Below are 13,066 nucleotides of genomic sequence, written 5' to 3'. Positions count from 1 at the left end.
AGCTGAACCACTGAAAATAGACATAAATGCATTGTAATTGCGTCACTTGTCGGTGCAGCAGCAGCAGCAGATGGATGCACTTTAATCATCGTCTCTATCTGGCACATGTTAAATCACTGCGTTTGCACGCACGCGTGTGTATGCATCAACAGGTCTATAGCACGGTCTTTAAAAATACCTTCATTCAGCAAAAAAACCTTTTAAACAGCAGGTTACGTCAGCAGAGGAAGTATTATTTAATCCTTAAATAAGTTGTTACGTCTTCTGAGCCACTGTTAGACTGAAATAACTGTGTATGGGTTGTTGTCTCCCTCTGGTGGTTGAATCTGGAACTGCAGATAAGCGCTGCGCTGTAGATTACCTTAATTACATTTTCATTCGGATCAAATATTCCCTAAAAAACAAAATCAATCTAAACAGATGTGATTGCGTATGCATTTTATGTTGAAAAATAACGAAATAATCTTTAAATAATCGCTCAACACAACATGGTCATCAAATGCTTCAGGGTATTCTGTATTCTCACCACTAGGCGGTGCCCAAGCTGACGCACTGGAAACTAAAATCCTGATTTTAGACACCAGTTTTTCACACAAGCGCCAATCTTGATGACAATAATGCCACGAAAGACACAGTCTTAATACCACTGTCGAGGTATTAACTAGCAGTCCTTTTCTAGTGCAATGTCCATTTCCTTGATCTTACTTGCTGGTTGTTTTTTTTAACATTTGCTCATTGTTTGTGGCCTCTGCTCTTCTTCTGCTGCAACGTTCTGCTGAGTAACGTTCTCCTCGGTCAACATCTAGGTAGGGGTGCCATTTCTCGCTGGGAGAGCAAAGTGTTTTCAATCGCTGCAGAAAGAGCGGCAACGTTAGCGACACAAATGGATCCACCAGACATCAATAAAAGGCTCCATATGCTGTGACAGGCATCACACCCACCTTCCAGAAGGTTCCTTCCTCTCGTGTCAGCTTGTATGCAGCCACGGCGGGGATCCAGACGAGGACCACTGCCACCATACACCAGCCCAAAGCCAGGCCCCACGCTGGAAAGGGCACCGTTCCATAGGTGGGGGGCGCAGATTTTACTATGGACCAGAGCAGGATCACCTGGACAAAACCAAGGATGCAACATTTACCATATGTGATAGATATTAGGTACGATGCTATGCTACTTTCTTCCTTGCAGATTTTAGAAACTCAAATATAATGTAATCGACTATCTAATGATGGTATTTAAGGTTTTTTTTTTTAAAAAAAAGAAAATCGCCAACCTGATGTGAGGCTGCACTCACCACAATAATGACGGGACTGAAGAGATACCAGCATGCTTTCCACCACAACCAGAAGATATAGTTCTTGCTCCCAACCATCATCTCAACATCTTCTATAAAATGCTTCCCCCCTGCAGTGCAACAGGGAAACATGGAAAAATGGACAAAATTCCCGGAGACAGAACAAAAGATTCCCCATTTTGCATCTCATCGGAAGCCTTAAGCACAGGTGAGTTAACCAAAGACGGTAAAGCACGCGCACGTTAGGATTGATTTCACAGAAAGACCAGCTTGTTGCATGTACCGTATATATAGATGAAGCCGATGACCTCTGCCAGAGCCAAGATGAGGAGCACCCAGTTGGAAGAAAATGTGTCTATTAGAGTTATCCAATATATTCCTGCCTATCACACAGACACACAGAGTCATACTGTCAGTCATCATGTTGTGACTCAAGAGTCAGACAGGAAGTGACGCACCTGTGTGGTGCACGGCAGCGCCAGCAGGAAGATTACAGCACAGATGGTGAAGGCGATGAAGTGACGTCTGGTTTTAGCCACTTCGGGGAAGGAATCACAAATGCAGGTGATGATCACTTCTACAGAGCAGAAGAGGAAGAGTGAGCCGAGGAGGTAGAGCGGTTACGAGAAGGGAGAGATGGGTCTCACCTATGAGAGTGAACTGAGAGTCCACGCCAATGATGAAAAGCATGAAAAAAAACAGGACGCACCATAAAGGGGAAATGGGCAGCTGGGTTAAAGCCTCTGGATATGCAATAAAAGCGAGGCCGAACCCTGCAGAAAGACGAGAAAACGTGACGCAAGGTTATTATATGAGGCTTTCTTTTCCAAGAAATGGCTTCGGTGTTAACCTGACCTTCCTTCACCACTTCTCCAATAGGCTTTCTGTAGATGTGAGCCATGTGACCTAGAATTGAAAAGATGGCTATGCCCGCCAACACACTGGTCCCTGTGGGGAGAGGAAAACAGGCAGATTACAGGAAACCACAAAAAACATATACTGGATTTAGCAACATAAATACATATGACAGATCTCTGAACAAAGGACAAAGGGAATTCTTCTCTTGAATGTGAGAGATCGCTGCAATTATTTCCACTGGAAACAATGAAATTAAGTCACTGCTCTGCCAAAGCTTGTATTAATGCGTTTTAGTTCCCTCTAGTGGCCAAATACACGCACTGCATCGCCCTTGTCTGCACACACGGAAGACGGGATTTTTATTCACTCAAAGAAGAGAGCAAAATAGATATATAGTCTTCCTAGAGCTAAATAAATATATAGTCTTCCTAGAGCTGAATAAATATATAGTCTTCCTAGAGCTTTCAGTCACTTTAAGGACAGTTCAGCCCTGGAACTCCGACAATATCTTAAAGGGCTTGAACGCCTTTTTGTTTTAGCGCTCTTTGAAAAACAATATATGATATTCTGCTCCAGCACAAAAAACAAAACAACCTTTTGTCTAAAGTTTTCTATCAGTTGTCGCTTCAATGTCTTCACGATGACACAGGGAAGAAAACTTCATCTGGTATGATAATATTTGACTTCGGGATGAAGCTGCAGTTTGCACACCAGGATATGGTGACCGTGAAATTGTTGATTGATGGAAGAGTGGATCTACAACAGTGGATCCAACAGTGGATCTACAGGCTTGTTTCCAGAAAATTGTATTAGTTTTCACCCCACTTCAGATAGTGAAGCTTCACTTATTGTCAACCATTTTTAGCCATACTTTTTACTCTGACGATCATTCAATTCTGTGATTTGTGAAGGTGACTTGGTCCTACCGTAACTAATGAAGATCATCATAACTGAGTACAGGAATACGTTGGTGTGGAAGTCGCTGTAGGAAGAGATCGTGAAAATTCCGCCCATGCCAACTGATAAGGTGAAAAAAGTCAGAGCTGCTGCATCATTCCAGACCTAAAACGCACAGCATGGGTTACACAGACACCGTTTTGATCATGTAGTGACTAAGTCTGCCTCGTTTCTCCTTATTGTGTCATTTTCCCATACTTTTCCCTCCGCCAGTTTAGTCCAGTTAGATTTGGAGCCAATGAAGAATTCTATCCCATCTCTGGCGCCCTCTAGCGTTACACCCCTGACCAGCAGGATCAGAATCACCACATAGGGAAACGTGGCTGTAAAATACACAGCCTGGAGAGGAGATAAACACACACTTATTCCCAGACTGTGAAACACCATAATGGAACAAAGATGTAGAAACGCTCAGTGTGTTATGCAGCATTTTAAACGGAGTGTGTTTGGTGTAAAGCCTCTTACTTTGCCCGATGACTTGATGCCTCTGGTGAGGATTACAGCAACCAGGATGGAGCTGAGCAGCAGACAGAGGGCCAAGTGCCAGACCACCGGTCCGGTGTCATCCAGACCAGAGGATCTCTGCAGCGCCACACGGCTGAGACAGAGAACACATCTGAAAACACCTGCTTGTGTGTGAGTGTGTGTGCCAGCATTTGTCCCAGTGTGTGACTCTTACTCCCAGTACTGCTCGCTGGGGCTCTGCACTGGAACCGTTATCATGTCGGCGGAAGGACAAGTGCGGTTCTCCTGCGTCCAGTTGGCCACCAAAACACCACTGACATTGCAAGACACTGGAAACACAACAACCAGACGGCATGCATGAAGGGTCGGCCTTAACGTGGACGCTCGATGCCGCGGACTCGTGAGTGTGAAAGCACCTGCGGGGGTGGTGCTGCAGTTGGCGTCAGCCCAGCTGAAGCAGGCGGACCACGGCAGAGGAAACTGGAAGGAGGCGAACATGTAGTACAGGCTGTAGGCGATGATGACGCCATAGTAAACTGTCACCAGCGCGGCCGCCATGACCATAGAGAAGCCCACGCCTGGGGAATAAGAGTTAGGCGAAGGAGCTTTAAGATTGTGATGCGGAAAATGTCGGTTGTGTTTGTTTCTTACCCTGCATTATCGGCACAGCTCTCCACACGTTAATGGAGCCCTGGCTGCAAAACTGCCCAACGGCCGTTTCCAACGCAAATAAAGGAATTCCACAAAAAACCAACATCAGGAAATAGGGAATGAGAAAAACACCTGCTCACAGGAATAAAAGCATGTTTTCCCGAAACCTGCCGTATCCAAACATTTCTCAGCGTTGGAAACACTTACCTCCGCCGTTATTGTAGGCCATGTAAGGGAATTTCCAGATGTTTCCCAGCCCGATTGCAAAGCCGACCATTGAGAGCATGTACTCTACCCGGTTGGACCAATGAGGGCGCTGTGGAGTGGCGTCGCCATTATCACCGTGTGTTTCCTGTTCAGAAAAGATCCAAACCAGTCCCAGCTTTTACTACCCAACGGCTTCACTTGGCTGCGTACATGGATGAAATGGGACTAAAGAGCAGATGTTTAGCTTCAATTTCAGTGCAATTACAAAATTATGACACAGGAGCCATGTTGTTGATCGACTATTTGGACAGTTGGACATGTTCAGGGGCTTTTTGTGCAGATCGAAGAGACTTGACTGTAGTGACAGTGAATCGATGTGAGGGAACGAGGCCGTCAGACCCGACTGATCCGTGTTTTCCTTCCACAATCCCGCTGGGAGAGCAACAGCACCACAGGAGATTAGAGCGAGTCTTCACAAAATAAAAGATCCATAGAAGGATCAAAGAACAGAATCAAAGGGAACAGCGTGCGTCACACATGCTGAAGGTGGTCTCTTGAAGATGAAATGGGCTCTTTTTAATTAGAAGAAAGAAGTTAAAGGATGAATTCCATCAACATTCCGATCACACTCAGACGTGAGTGTTTTACAGGCCTCATGAAGACTCAGACATTGAGAAAAAATTAAATAAAAACTAGTACATCTCTCTCTCTCTCCCTTGCACACACGCACACACACACATGCACACACACACATGCACACACATACACGTATTCTGACCAAACCAGTTTAAATGGCGTATTTGCCAAATAATTCAAACAACTCTTTTTTTAAATTATTGAACAACCCCTCCTAAGACTCATTGATAACAGCTGTCTGCATTCATCCATCTGCATGTTATTAACACGTGTAATTACCATTAACATGCGTTAATAACAGTGTGCACGAGCGCTGCTTCCAAAGACCTCTCTGGAGTCTGACACATCAATGGAAACAGAATTTTTTTTCACATATCTTCATTATATGTTAATTAGTTCATTAGAATAGCTGTTGCAAACACCCTCAAATGAGTGCCTTCAAGAATGAAGGGGTTGAGCGTCCCATCGTAAATGTCCCACTGACCTGATCCACAATCCGGTCCTTGGATTCGCTCGAGCTGTTCATCCATATTTCTTTTAAGCGCTTCATGGCGCTGAAGAGCGTGTTCAGTGATCACAGTGTCTGAGCAAAGAGTCCTCAAGTTAAATGAGTGTGTTTGTCAAATCCACAGCGCAGCATTTACACTTCAGATCAGCCAATCGCCTCCGTTGGACCAGGAACCTCTTCAGGGGAAGAGCCAATCGGTGCACGACGATGCCCATAAAATGCATTTTTACAGCCTGACTCCTGAAAACCTGTGCATGTACATGCACATTTTTTGTTTAGGAACCTTTTTCTGGCCCTTCTAGCAGCATGACTCTTTACAATTACAATTAAAATATAGATTTATTAATTTATTAAGCTATCAGACATTATAAGGCATTTATAAGGCATTTATAAAGCTGAGTTTAATATTGGTGGACTGCTGCAGGTTTTTCTTAATATTTAATGTCTTCAGGCATTGGAGTCACATGCTTGGCTAATTCAAATGTGACTTTCCTGTGCACACCCTGTGACACTACAAACCATTAAGAACAACGTGGACCTTATAACCCCCATGAAGATGAGCTGCTCTGACAGCTGTCAGACCTTCCTGACTGCGTTCAAACTTTAAAATCAGCACATCGCAGTTGAAGCCTGGACGGATTCCACTGCCTCCGGGTCTCCGTAGAAAGAAATCCTTTATTATCTTTTATACGCAAGTATCAAACAGCGAAAATATAAATATTCAATACCTGTGAACTGGGAGTCCAGCCCCACAGTCAAGAGCAGAAAAAGAACAATGAGGAAAAAAAGAACAAAGATTACAGAAAATAACATAAGTGCATTTATGTCTAATCAAAATGTTGGACCTGATATCATCGTGATAAATTGTTATTGTCACGATGGTGTTTGTGTCGTCTTAACAATCATCTACAGGCGGTTTTCTAGCTCTTCAGCTTTGATACGCCCCAGGTGATTTTCTTTGAATTAATCTGCTCTTGTCACTTTATCTTTCAGCGCATTTGCCGGCTGCGTAAACATCCATCACAGCCACGAGCTTGAGATCCCGTTCGGATCGACTGTATCGTCCCCTCGGGCTTGGCGGCTCTCTTTGGAGTAACGCTCTCCTCGATGGGCGTCCAGGAAGGGATGCCAGTCTTCAGCTGGAGAGCACAACGTCTTCAGGCGCTGAGGGAATGAGAGAGAGTCGCGTTGTCACGCAGTTCACAGAATTCACACCTTAAGGTAGCCTCAGACCTTCCAGAGGTTTCCCTCCGCTCTCAGCAGTTTCCAGCCTGCGATGGCGGGGATCCAGACGAGGACAAACGCTATCATGCACCAGCCCAGAGCCAAGCCCCAGGATGGAAACGGCACCCCTCCATAGGAAGGTGAGGTGAAGGTCATCAAAGACCAGACCAGGATCACCTGTGACAAAGGCATTTGTGTCTCTCTACTTTTAGAGGTTTTAGAGTCTGGCAGTTATTTAGAACCTGCATTTTTTTTCTCCCAGGATAAAACGATGAATATTTAAAAGTTCACAAGCATAAGAAAAGTCCGTTCTTCTCCACAGAACCCCATGACACCTATGGTTGGCGTTGCACCCACCACTATGATGCCCGGACTGATGCAGAACCAGCAAGCTCTCCACCACAGCCAGAACCCGCAGCTCTTTTTTCCGAGCATCATTTCGATGTCTTCAATGAAGCGGTTTCCTCCTGCGAAGGCACGAGGAGAGCCCGTCACCGCTGCAGCTCGGGGCGCAACCGTCTCCAGAAGGTCAAGCTCACCGTAAATGTAGCAGACGCCGATGATCTCAAAGAGCGTCAAAAACAGCAGCACCCAGCTGGCGACAAACTGGTCCATGAGCGTCACCCAGTAGATTCCTGCCTGTTGACACACAAGCACACACCACAGAGAGTGAGGAGGCTCACATCAGAGGAAGAGTAGGTAGAAGACAAGCCAGACGTACCCTGGAGACACACGGGAGGCCCAGGAGGTAGAGGATGAGGCAGGTGGGTACAGTCACCAAACTCCGTTTGTTTGACAAGAATTTAGGGAACGCATCAGTCAGGCAGGTGGTGAGCACCTCTAGTGATGATAATGATAATAATATTATAATAATTTTGGTGAAGCCATGACAAGAGCAACGGTCTGATATCTACCAGCATGGAGGACAGATAAAGGGCTCACCAATGCCTGTGAACTGGGAGTCCAGCCCAACAGTCAAGAGCATAAAGAAGAACAAAATGGACCACAGGGGTGAAATGGGAAGTTTGGAAAGAGCATCAGGATACGCAATGAATGCTAAACCAAATCCTGCAAACACAGACACGAGGACAGAAACCCACGGAATTAGACAACCCAACCCACAGGCTGTGTGACTTCTGATTAGGAGCTAATCTACATGGCGTGTCTGACCTTCCTTCACCACCTCTCCCACAGGCATTTGGTAGATATAGGCCATGTGACCTAGTATGGAAAATATGGCGAAGCCCGCTAACACGCTGGTACCTGTCACACGCAACAAACGTGGCATTAACGGGTAGAAAAATTGCAGAATCATGTTAGATCCCGTTCAGATATCTGTGCTCCTACCAGCATTGGTGAGTGTGACCACAAAAGTATCCTTGAACATGTTGTTGTGGAAGTTGCTGTAGGAGGAAAGAGTCATGACTCCCCCCCAACCGATAGACAGAGAGTAGAAGGTCTGAGTAGCTGCATCCTTCCACACCTTTATGATAAGCACAAACTCAGCGTGAATGTGGTGCTGTTATTATTTTGTTCCTTCTTTTCCACAGTTACCTGTACATCCAGCACTTTAGTCAGATTTGATTGGGAACCAATGTAGAACTCTATGCCGTCTCTGGCGCCCTCTAGTGTTGCGCCTCTGATCAGCAGGATCAGAATCACCACATAAGGAAACGTAGCTGTGAAATACACAGCCTGCAGGGACAAAAGCCCAAATGAACACACGAGAACTTTCTTTCAACAGCCCAGTTATGGCATTTACCACTGGTGAATTTTAGCTATTTTGTTTAGAGAATCTTGAAGTTTTAATACTTAACACATAGTATTGATCATTATAAATGCTCCTTAAATCTAATTTTTTGACATTCAGTCAATTTCCTAAATAACTTTAAACATGTTCCAATGCAAACTTTAGTTTAGAGCCAGAAATTCACTCATTTTGACCAATGTTGACTTACTTTTCCAGATGACTTGATACCCTTGATGAGTGATGCGCAGACCAGGATGGAGCTGAGCAGCAGGCAGAGGGCCAAGTGCCAGACCACCGGTCCCGTTTCATCCAGACCAGAGGATCTCTGCAGAGCCACCCGGCTGCAAATGAGAACACGAGTGTGTGCGTGTGTGTGTTTGTGTGTGTGTTTGTTTAATTTGCACGAGTGTGTGTTTCTTACTCCCAGTACTGCTCGCTCGGGCTCTGCACGGATGAAGGACATGTGCGGTTTTCCTGAGTCCAGTTGGCCCCCAAAACACCAGTTTCATTACAAGACCCTGGAAGATCGAAGAAATAGACAAAAGTTTCAAACATCGTCTCACAGCTGAGGCGAAGCTCTAAAATCACCACAATCAGACCTGCGGGGGTGGTGCTGCAGTTGGCGTCAGCCCAGCTGAAGCAGGCGGACCACGGCAGAGGAAACTGGAAGGAGGCGAACATGTAGTACAGGCTGTAGGCGACGATGACGTTATAGTAAATGGAAACTATTAACGTCACCATCACCATCCCAACACCGACACCTGGAGAGGATAAGAGGGGTCAAAAAAGGCCCAAATATGGGTCCAACGGCACTAAAATGATCAGTGCTGCTAAACTTTCCTTCCTACCTTCAAAGCAAATAAACAAAGGTCATAAAAGGTGAAATCAGTGACGAACCAAATTCAGCTGCTCAACCAGTTCGTCTTGTTCTCCTTGTCCCTAAACCGGAATGAATTCACACCTACCCTGCATGATTGGAACTGCTCTCCAAATGTTGATGGGACCTTGGCTGCAAAATTGCCCGAAAGCGCTCTCCAGGAAGAAGAGAGGTATTCCAGTAACCACCAACATCACAAAGTAAGGGATCAGGAAGGCACCTGCCCTCATGAGCAAAATAAACAGCACATCAACAATCCTCATATCAAAGCCAGATGAGACGGAAGGTGGATTTAACAACTTTACCTCCTCCGTTCTTGTAGGCCAAATATGGGAATCTCCATATATTTCCCAAGCCGACAGCATAACCGATGGTGGAGAGGAGGTACTCTTTCTTACTGGTCCAGTTCCCACGTTCTGTGTTCTCATCACCATCATCCACATGTGGGTTCTGCTGAGCGAAGCATTCAGAGCGATGATGGACCTTAAATCCCGCAATCCTGTCATTTATAATCAATATTCATATGGAAAACAATGTTTGTTCGACTCTCCAGTGAATGTGAAGGACATGAGATTGGGAATCTTACTTCTTCCACAACCGCAGGATTCCCAAAAACTAAATCCTTGAAACTTTTTAAACCGTTTTCCTTCATCTCCGTCTCCCTGCTCCCTAATGAGAAAGAAATCTTTTTACCTAAGCAGGGTGGCTTTAAAGCCCCCTCCCTTCAGTCATCACAAAACAAAGGAGTGTTCCAGTCCAATCACTTAACTGGACCCTCCTTCAGAGTGTGTGTGAGTGGGTGTGGGTGTGTGTGTGTGTGTGGTAATGACCTTACACCTCCCTCTCTATTAGAGCATTTACTCTCATAAACTGCTGTTGTGAGCGATGATGTTAGCTCTAATTTTGGCCGGTAGCGTCCAAACACAGGATGCTTCAATCTTTTATTACACTAAAATGCTCCATTGTCAGGGGGCCTGGCAGGCTTAATCTATGATTAATATTAATATTCTGACGCATGCTGGGTGAGTTTATTGTCACGAGGATTACTCATTTGATGAACTGAGAGTAAAAATAGACTCATAGTTTTTAATAATTGAGAGATCAGCGTAAAATGGGGAGTGACAGTCATATCGGCGTTGTCATGCTGCGCTGGTATCTGCTGATGCAACCACAGATAACAGCACTCAATAACAACCACGTGTAGATGATGTCATTTTCCTCAGAAATTCGAATTTTCACAATGTCAGAATCATCTTGCTAGGAAAATGACGTTGCAGCGGTTTGAGGTTTTGGTTTCTGACACGCTGGTGAAAGAACAGGTCAGATTCCAAAAGGTCAAATTCTCTGAGTGACTTTGACATTCCTGAGCACAAACAAACACATTGAGCAAACACGCACTTGTTTAACAGTCAGATGGCTTATTCATTAAATCAGGTCAATGGGTTGTTCAACACACGGAACCAGTGTCATTCAACAGAAACTGTATCAAAGGAAAAGTGGTTTGTTGACAAGAAACAGGTGCCAAATTCAAAACCCAGTATCGATTTATTTTACATAAAAATCATTCAATGACAAGAACAAACAGGATCACGGACAGAAAACCAACATTTTCTTCACGGCAAAGGCCACAAAACTGAAGTCTGGTCTTTGGTTCTTACACCAGTTTCATTGTGGAAAGTTGAGACGATCATGCAGATAGTTACAAAAACATGCAGCTTATTATTTAAAACACACACACACATCACTGGAAGACATGCACGGAAAGAAAGAAAAAGGTAGATAGAGGCAGATAAAAACTGCCAAGGTATCAAATACACACAGGATTAGTGGCGTGTTTAACTATTTAGTAAAGAAAAACAAATGCAAACTGCAAAATAAGGACGGCTATAACAAAACAAGTCTCCCAGCCAACCACATCTCGCACCAATGAGACGAGTTGCCGCCGCCGCCACGCGTCACAACGCCAATCAAACGTCGATGGCGGAAGCCGAACGCAGGCAGAGGGACGAGTCGGCAGGGATGTCCTCCATACCGATCTCGTTGCCGTCCAGCCGCAGCGTTTGCAGTCTGGAGAAGTTGGTGACGTCCGTGAAGACGCAGAAGCTTCCCAGAGTGAACTCTGGGGGGGGGGCGGAGAGGACGTTAGCATACAACCAGCAGCAGTCGTAGGTCCGTCAACAACAGACCAATGACGCGGCGCCATGGTTGGGGTGTGTGTACCTTTGATCCGGTTGGCCTGCAGGTAGAGGTGCTGCAGGGACGTGCTCACGGTGGGGATTCTCTCCAGCCTGTTGAAGCTCAGGTCCAGCTCCACCAGGCCGGACACGTTGAAGGTGTTGGCGGGGACGCCCTGGTCAGTGAGCTGGTTGTGCGCCAGCCTGACATACTGGAGCTGGGTCAGACTGGTCAGGAAACTCTCTGGGAGGGAGTCGATGGAGTTGTGGTCCATGTAGAGTTGGTGCACTTGTTCAGGGAGGGAGTCTGGGACCTACGGGGACACCGGAGGTTGGTAGCAGAACAGGGATGGAATATTTGCAAAGGGATGATGACCTTTGTTAACTGGTTGCTGCTGATGTCCAGCACCATGAGGGATTTCAGGGCCTTCAGGGAGGTTCCCATGTCTGTGATGGCGTTGTCATGGAGGTACAGGAGGGAGAGTTGGTCCATTCCTTCCAAGTCTGCAACCGCCACCTGTGAGTGATGGGGAGATAATTTTAAAGGGTTCGAACCCGCCCAAAACCGCCAAACGTTACCTTTTCGATCTTGTTGTGGTTCATTCTCAGGTCCTTCAGGGTGCGAGGGAGGTTTGCAGGAATGCTGGTCAGGCTGTTGTGTTGGAGGTACAGACGTTCTAGTGCCTCCAGCTTCAGAAAAGCCTAAAAAAAACCCACAGAAAGATCTAAAATAAGGTCAGGCTGAGCAGCAGCAGAGGGACAGGTGACAATCTGTGTGTTGTTCAATGAGGAACTGAAGGTTAAAGAGTGGACCACAGTGATTTTCATGTGAAAAAGATGTTAAATGTGCTGCAGCTGATGAGAAAACTGGGCTTGTAAAAGCACGAGCCAACGTTCTAGAGCATTTTCTCGAGTTAATATTCATTTAGTAAAATATCGATGCAATGACAGGACAATTTTACATAACCGTATTATCACAGCTGTGACATCACAGTTTGGAGCGAATATTTATTTATTCTCTCTGACCACATCTGTTTACCTTCGCTCCGATGGCCTCGGAGGTCAGCTGGTTGTGGTGCAGCATGAGCCACACCAGACTGGTTGCGTTGACCAGAGCCGAGTCGGGCAGGGCCGTGATGGCGTTGTTTTGGAGGTACAAGTATTTGATGTGGGAGGGGATGGAGGGAACGGCTGTCAGGCCCCGCCCATCACAGTACATGGCCACCGGAAACGTCGGGGGGCAGTCACACACATCTGGACAGGCACTGATGGCAGCATCTGCCTGCAGGGAGGCGTGATCATTACCCTGCGTGTTGCGGGTGTAGAGCCAAGCTAACGGGTCGTTCAAGTGGGCGAGAGAGAGCGGAAGAAGAGCGGTCAGGAGGAAGGCGACGACGCGCGTGGTCATGGTCGCAGATCTGCGGCTTTATCTGGAGGAACATGTCAAAAACAGTAAAAAGATGAA

General features: G+C 46.0%; 3 protein-coding genes across 5 annotated transcripts; all 3 read right to left on the bottom strand.

The window, feature by feature from the left end:
* Positions 1–499: 499 nt before the first annotated feature.
* On the bottom strand, positions 500–6,069 carry LOC101075925 (sodium- and chloride-dependent neutral and basic amino acid transporter B(0+)-like). The gene is made up of 15 exons (XM_029827266.1): positions 5,553–6,069; positions 4,433–4,577; positions 4,226–4,357; positions 3,991–4,152; positions 3,789–3,903; positions 3,575–3,707; positions 3,308–3,448; positions 3,079–3,214; positions 2,150–2,242; positions 1,942–2,067; positions 1,753–1,871; positions 1,578–1,677; positions 1,295–1,404; positions 942–1,109; positions 500–851 (listed from the first exon to the last, which is right to left on the bottom strand). The coding sequence occupies exons 1-15, from the start codon at positions 5,616–5,618 to the stop codon at positions 702–704; spliced, it is 1,896 nt and encodes a 631-aa protein (XP_029683126.1). The 5' UTR covers positions 5,619–6,069; the 3' UTR covers positions 500–701.
* A 162-nt stretch (positions 6,070–6,231) lies between these two features.
* slc6a14 (solute carrier family 6 member 14) lies at positions 6,232–10,160 on the bottom strand. 3 transcript variants are annotated; one of them, XM_029827264.1, is made up of 15 exons: positions 10,014–10,153; positions 9,733–9,880; positions 9,516–9,647; positions 9,150–9,311; positions 8,972–9,068; positions 8,759–8,891; positions 8,355–8,495; positions 8,148–8,283; positions 7,971–8,063; positions 7,743–7,868; positions 7,522–7,640; positions 7,340–7,439; positions 7,158–7,267; positions 6,810–6,977; positions 6,232–6,740 (listed from the first exon to the last, which is right to left on the bottom strand). In XM_029827264.1, exons 1-15 carry the CDS (start codon positions 10,077–10,079, stop codon positions 6,597–6,599), a joined length of 1,875 nt encoding a protein of 624 aa, XP_029683124.1. In that variant the 5' UTR covers positions 10,080–10,153; the 3' UTR covers positions 6,232–6,596. The 3 variants fall into 3 exon arrangements, with proteins under 3 accessions (XP_029683124.1, XP_029683123.1, XP_029683122.1); XM_029827263.1 differs by having other exon boundaries at positions 8,972–9,311; positions 9,733–9,877; positions 10,014–10,160; XM_029827262.1 differs by having other exon boundaries at positions 8,972–9,311.
* A 793-nt stretch (positions 10,161–10,953) lies between these two features.
* Positions 10,954–13,053, bottom strand: fmoda (fibromodulin a). Its single transcript, XM_029827238.1, has 5 exons — positions 12,641–13,053; positions 12,181–12,303; positions 11,978–12,118; positions 11,648–11,915; positions 10,954–11,546 (listed from the first exon to the last, which is right to left on the bottom strand). Exons 1-5 carry the CDS (start codon positions 13,007–13,009, stop codon positions 11,395–11,397), a joined length of 1,053 nt encoding a protein of 350 aa, XP_029683098.1. The 5' UTR covers positions 13,010–13,053; the 3' UTR covers positions 10,954–11,394.
* Positions 13,054–13,066: the final 13 nt, after the last annotated feature.

The sequence above is a fragment of the Takifugu rubripes genome, chromosome 19 (genome assembly GCF_901000725.2).
Source record: "Takifugu rubripes chromosome 19, fTakRub1.2, whole genome shotgun sequence".
In the NCBI taxonomy this organism is placed as follows: Eukaryota; Metazoa; Chordata; class Actinopteri; order Tetraodontiformes; family Tetraodontidae; genus Takifugu; species Takifugu rubripes.
The sequence above is the reverse complement of the archived record's forward strand: the minus strand, read 5'-3'. Positions and strand labels throughout refer to the sequence as shown.

Coding starts and splice junctions, on each gene's coding strand:
- LOC101075925 (XM_029827266.1), bottom strand. CDS start 5,618: ATGAAGCGCTTAAAAGAAATATGGATGAACAGCTCGAGCGAATCCAAG. Junction 1,872..1,941: donor CTCTCAGTTCACTCTCATAG/GTGAGACCCATC, acceptor TCTGCTCTGTAG/AAGTGATCATCACCTGCATT. Junction 852..941: donor AGGAAGGAACCTTCTGGAAG/GTGGGTGTGATG, acceptor CTCTTTCTGCAG/CGATTGAAAACACTTTGCTC.
- slc6a14 (XM_029827262.1), bottom strand. CDS start 10,079: ATGAAGGAAAACGGTTTAAAAAGTTTCAAGGATTTAGTTTTTGGGAAT. Junction 8,892..8,971: donor CCGAGCGAGCAGTACTGGGA/GTAAGAAACACA, acceptor TCTCATTTGCAG/CCGGGTGGCTCTGCAGAGAT. Junction 6,978..7,157: donor TCAGTCCGGGCATCATAGTG/GTGGGTGCAACG, acceptor CCTTTGTCACAG/GTGATCCTGGTCTGGTCTTT.
- fmoda (XM_029827238.1), bottom strand. CDS start 13,009: ATGACCACGCGCGTCGTCGCCTTCCTCCTGACCGCTCTTCTTCCGCTC. Junction 12,119..12,180: donor ACCACAACAAGATCGAAAAG/GTAACGTTTGGC, acceptor CATCACTCACAG/GTGGCGGTTGCAGACTTGGA. Junction 11,547..11,647: donor GCAGGCCAACCGGATCAAAG/GTACACACACCC, acceptor CCCCCCCCCCAG/AGTTCACTCTGGGAAGCTTC.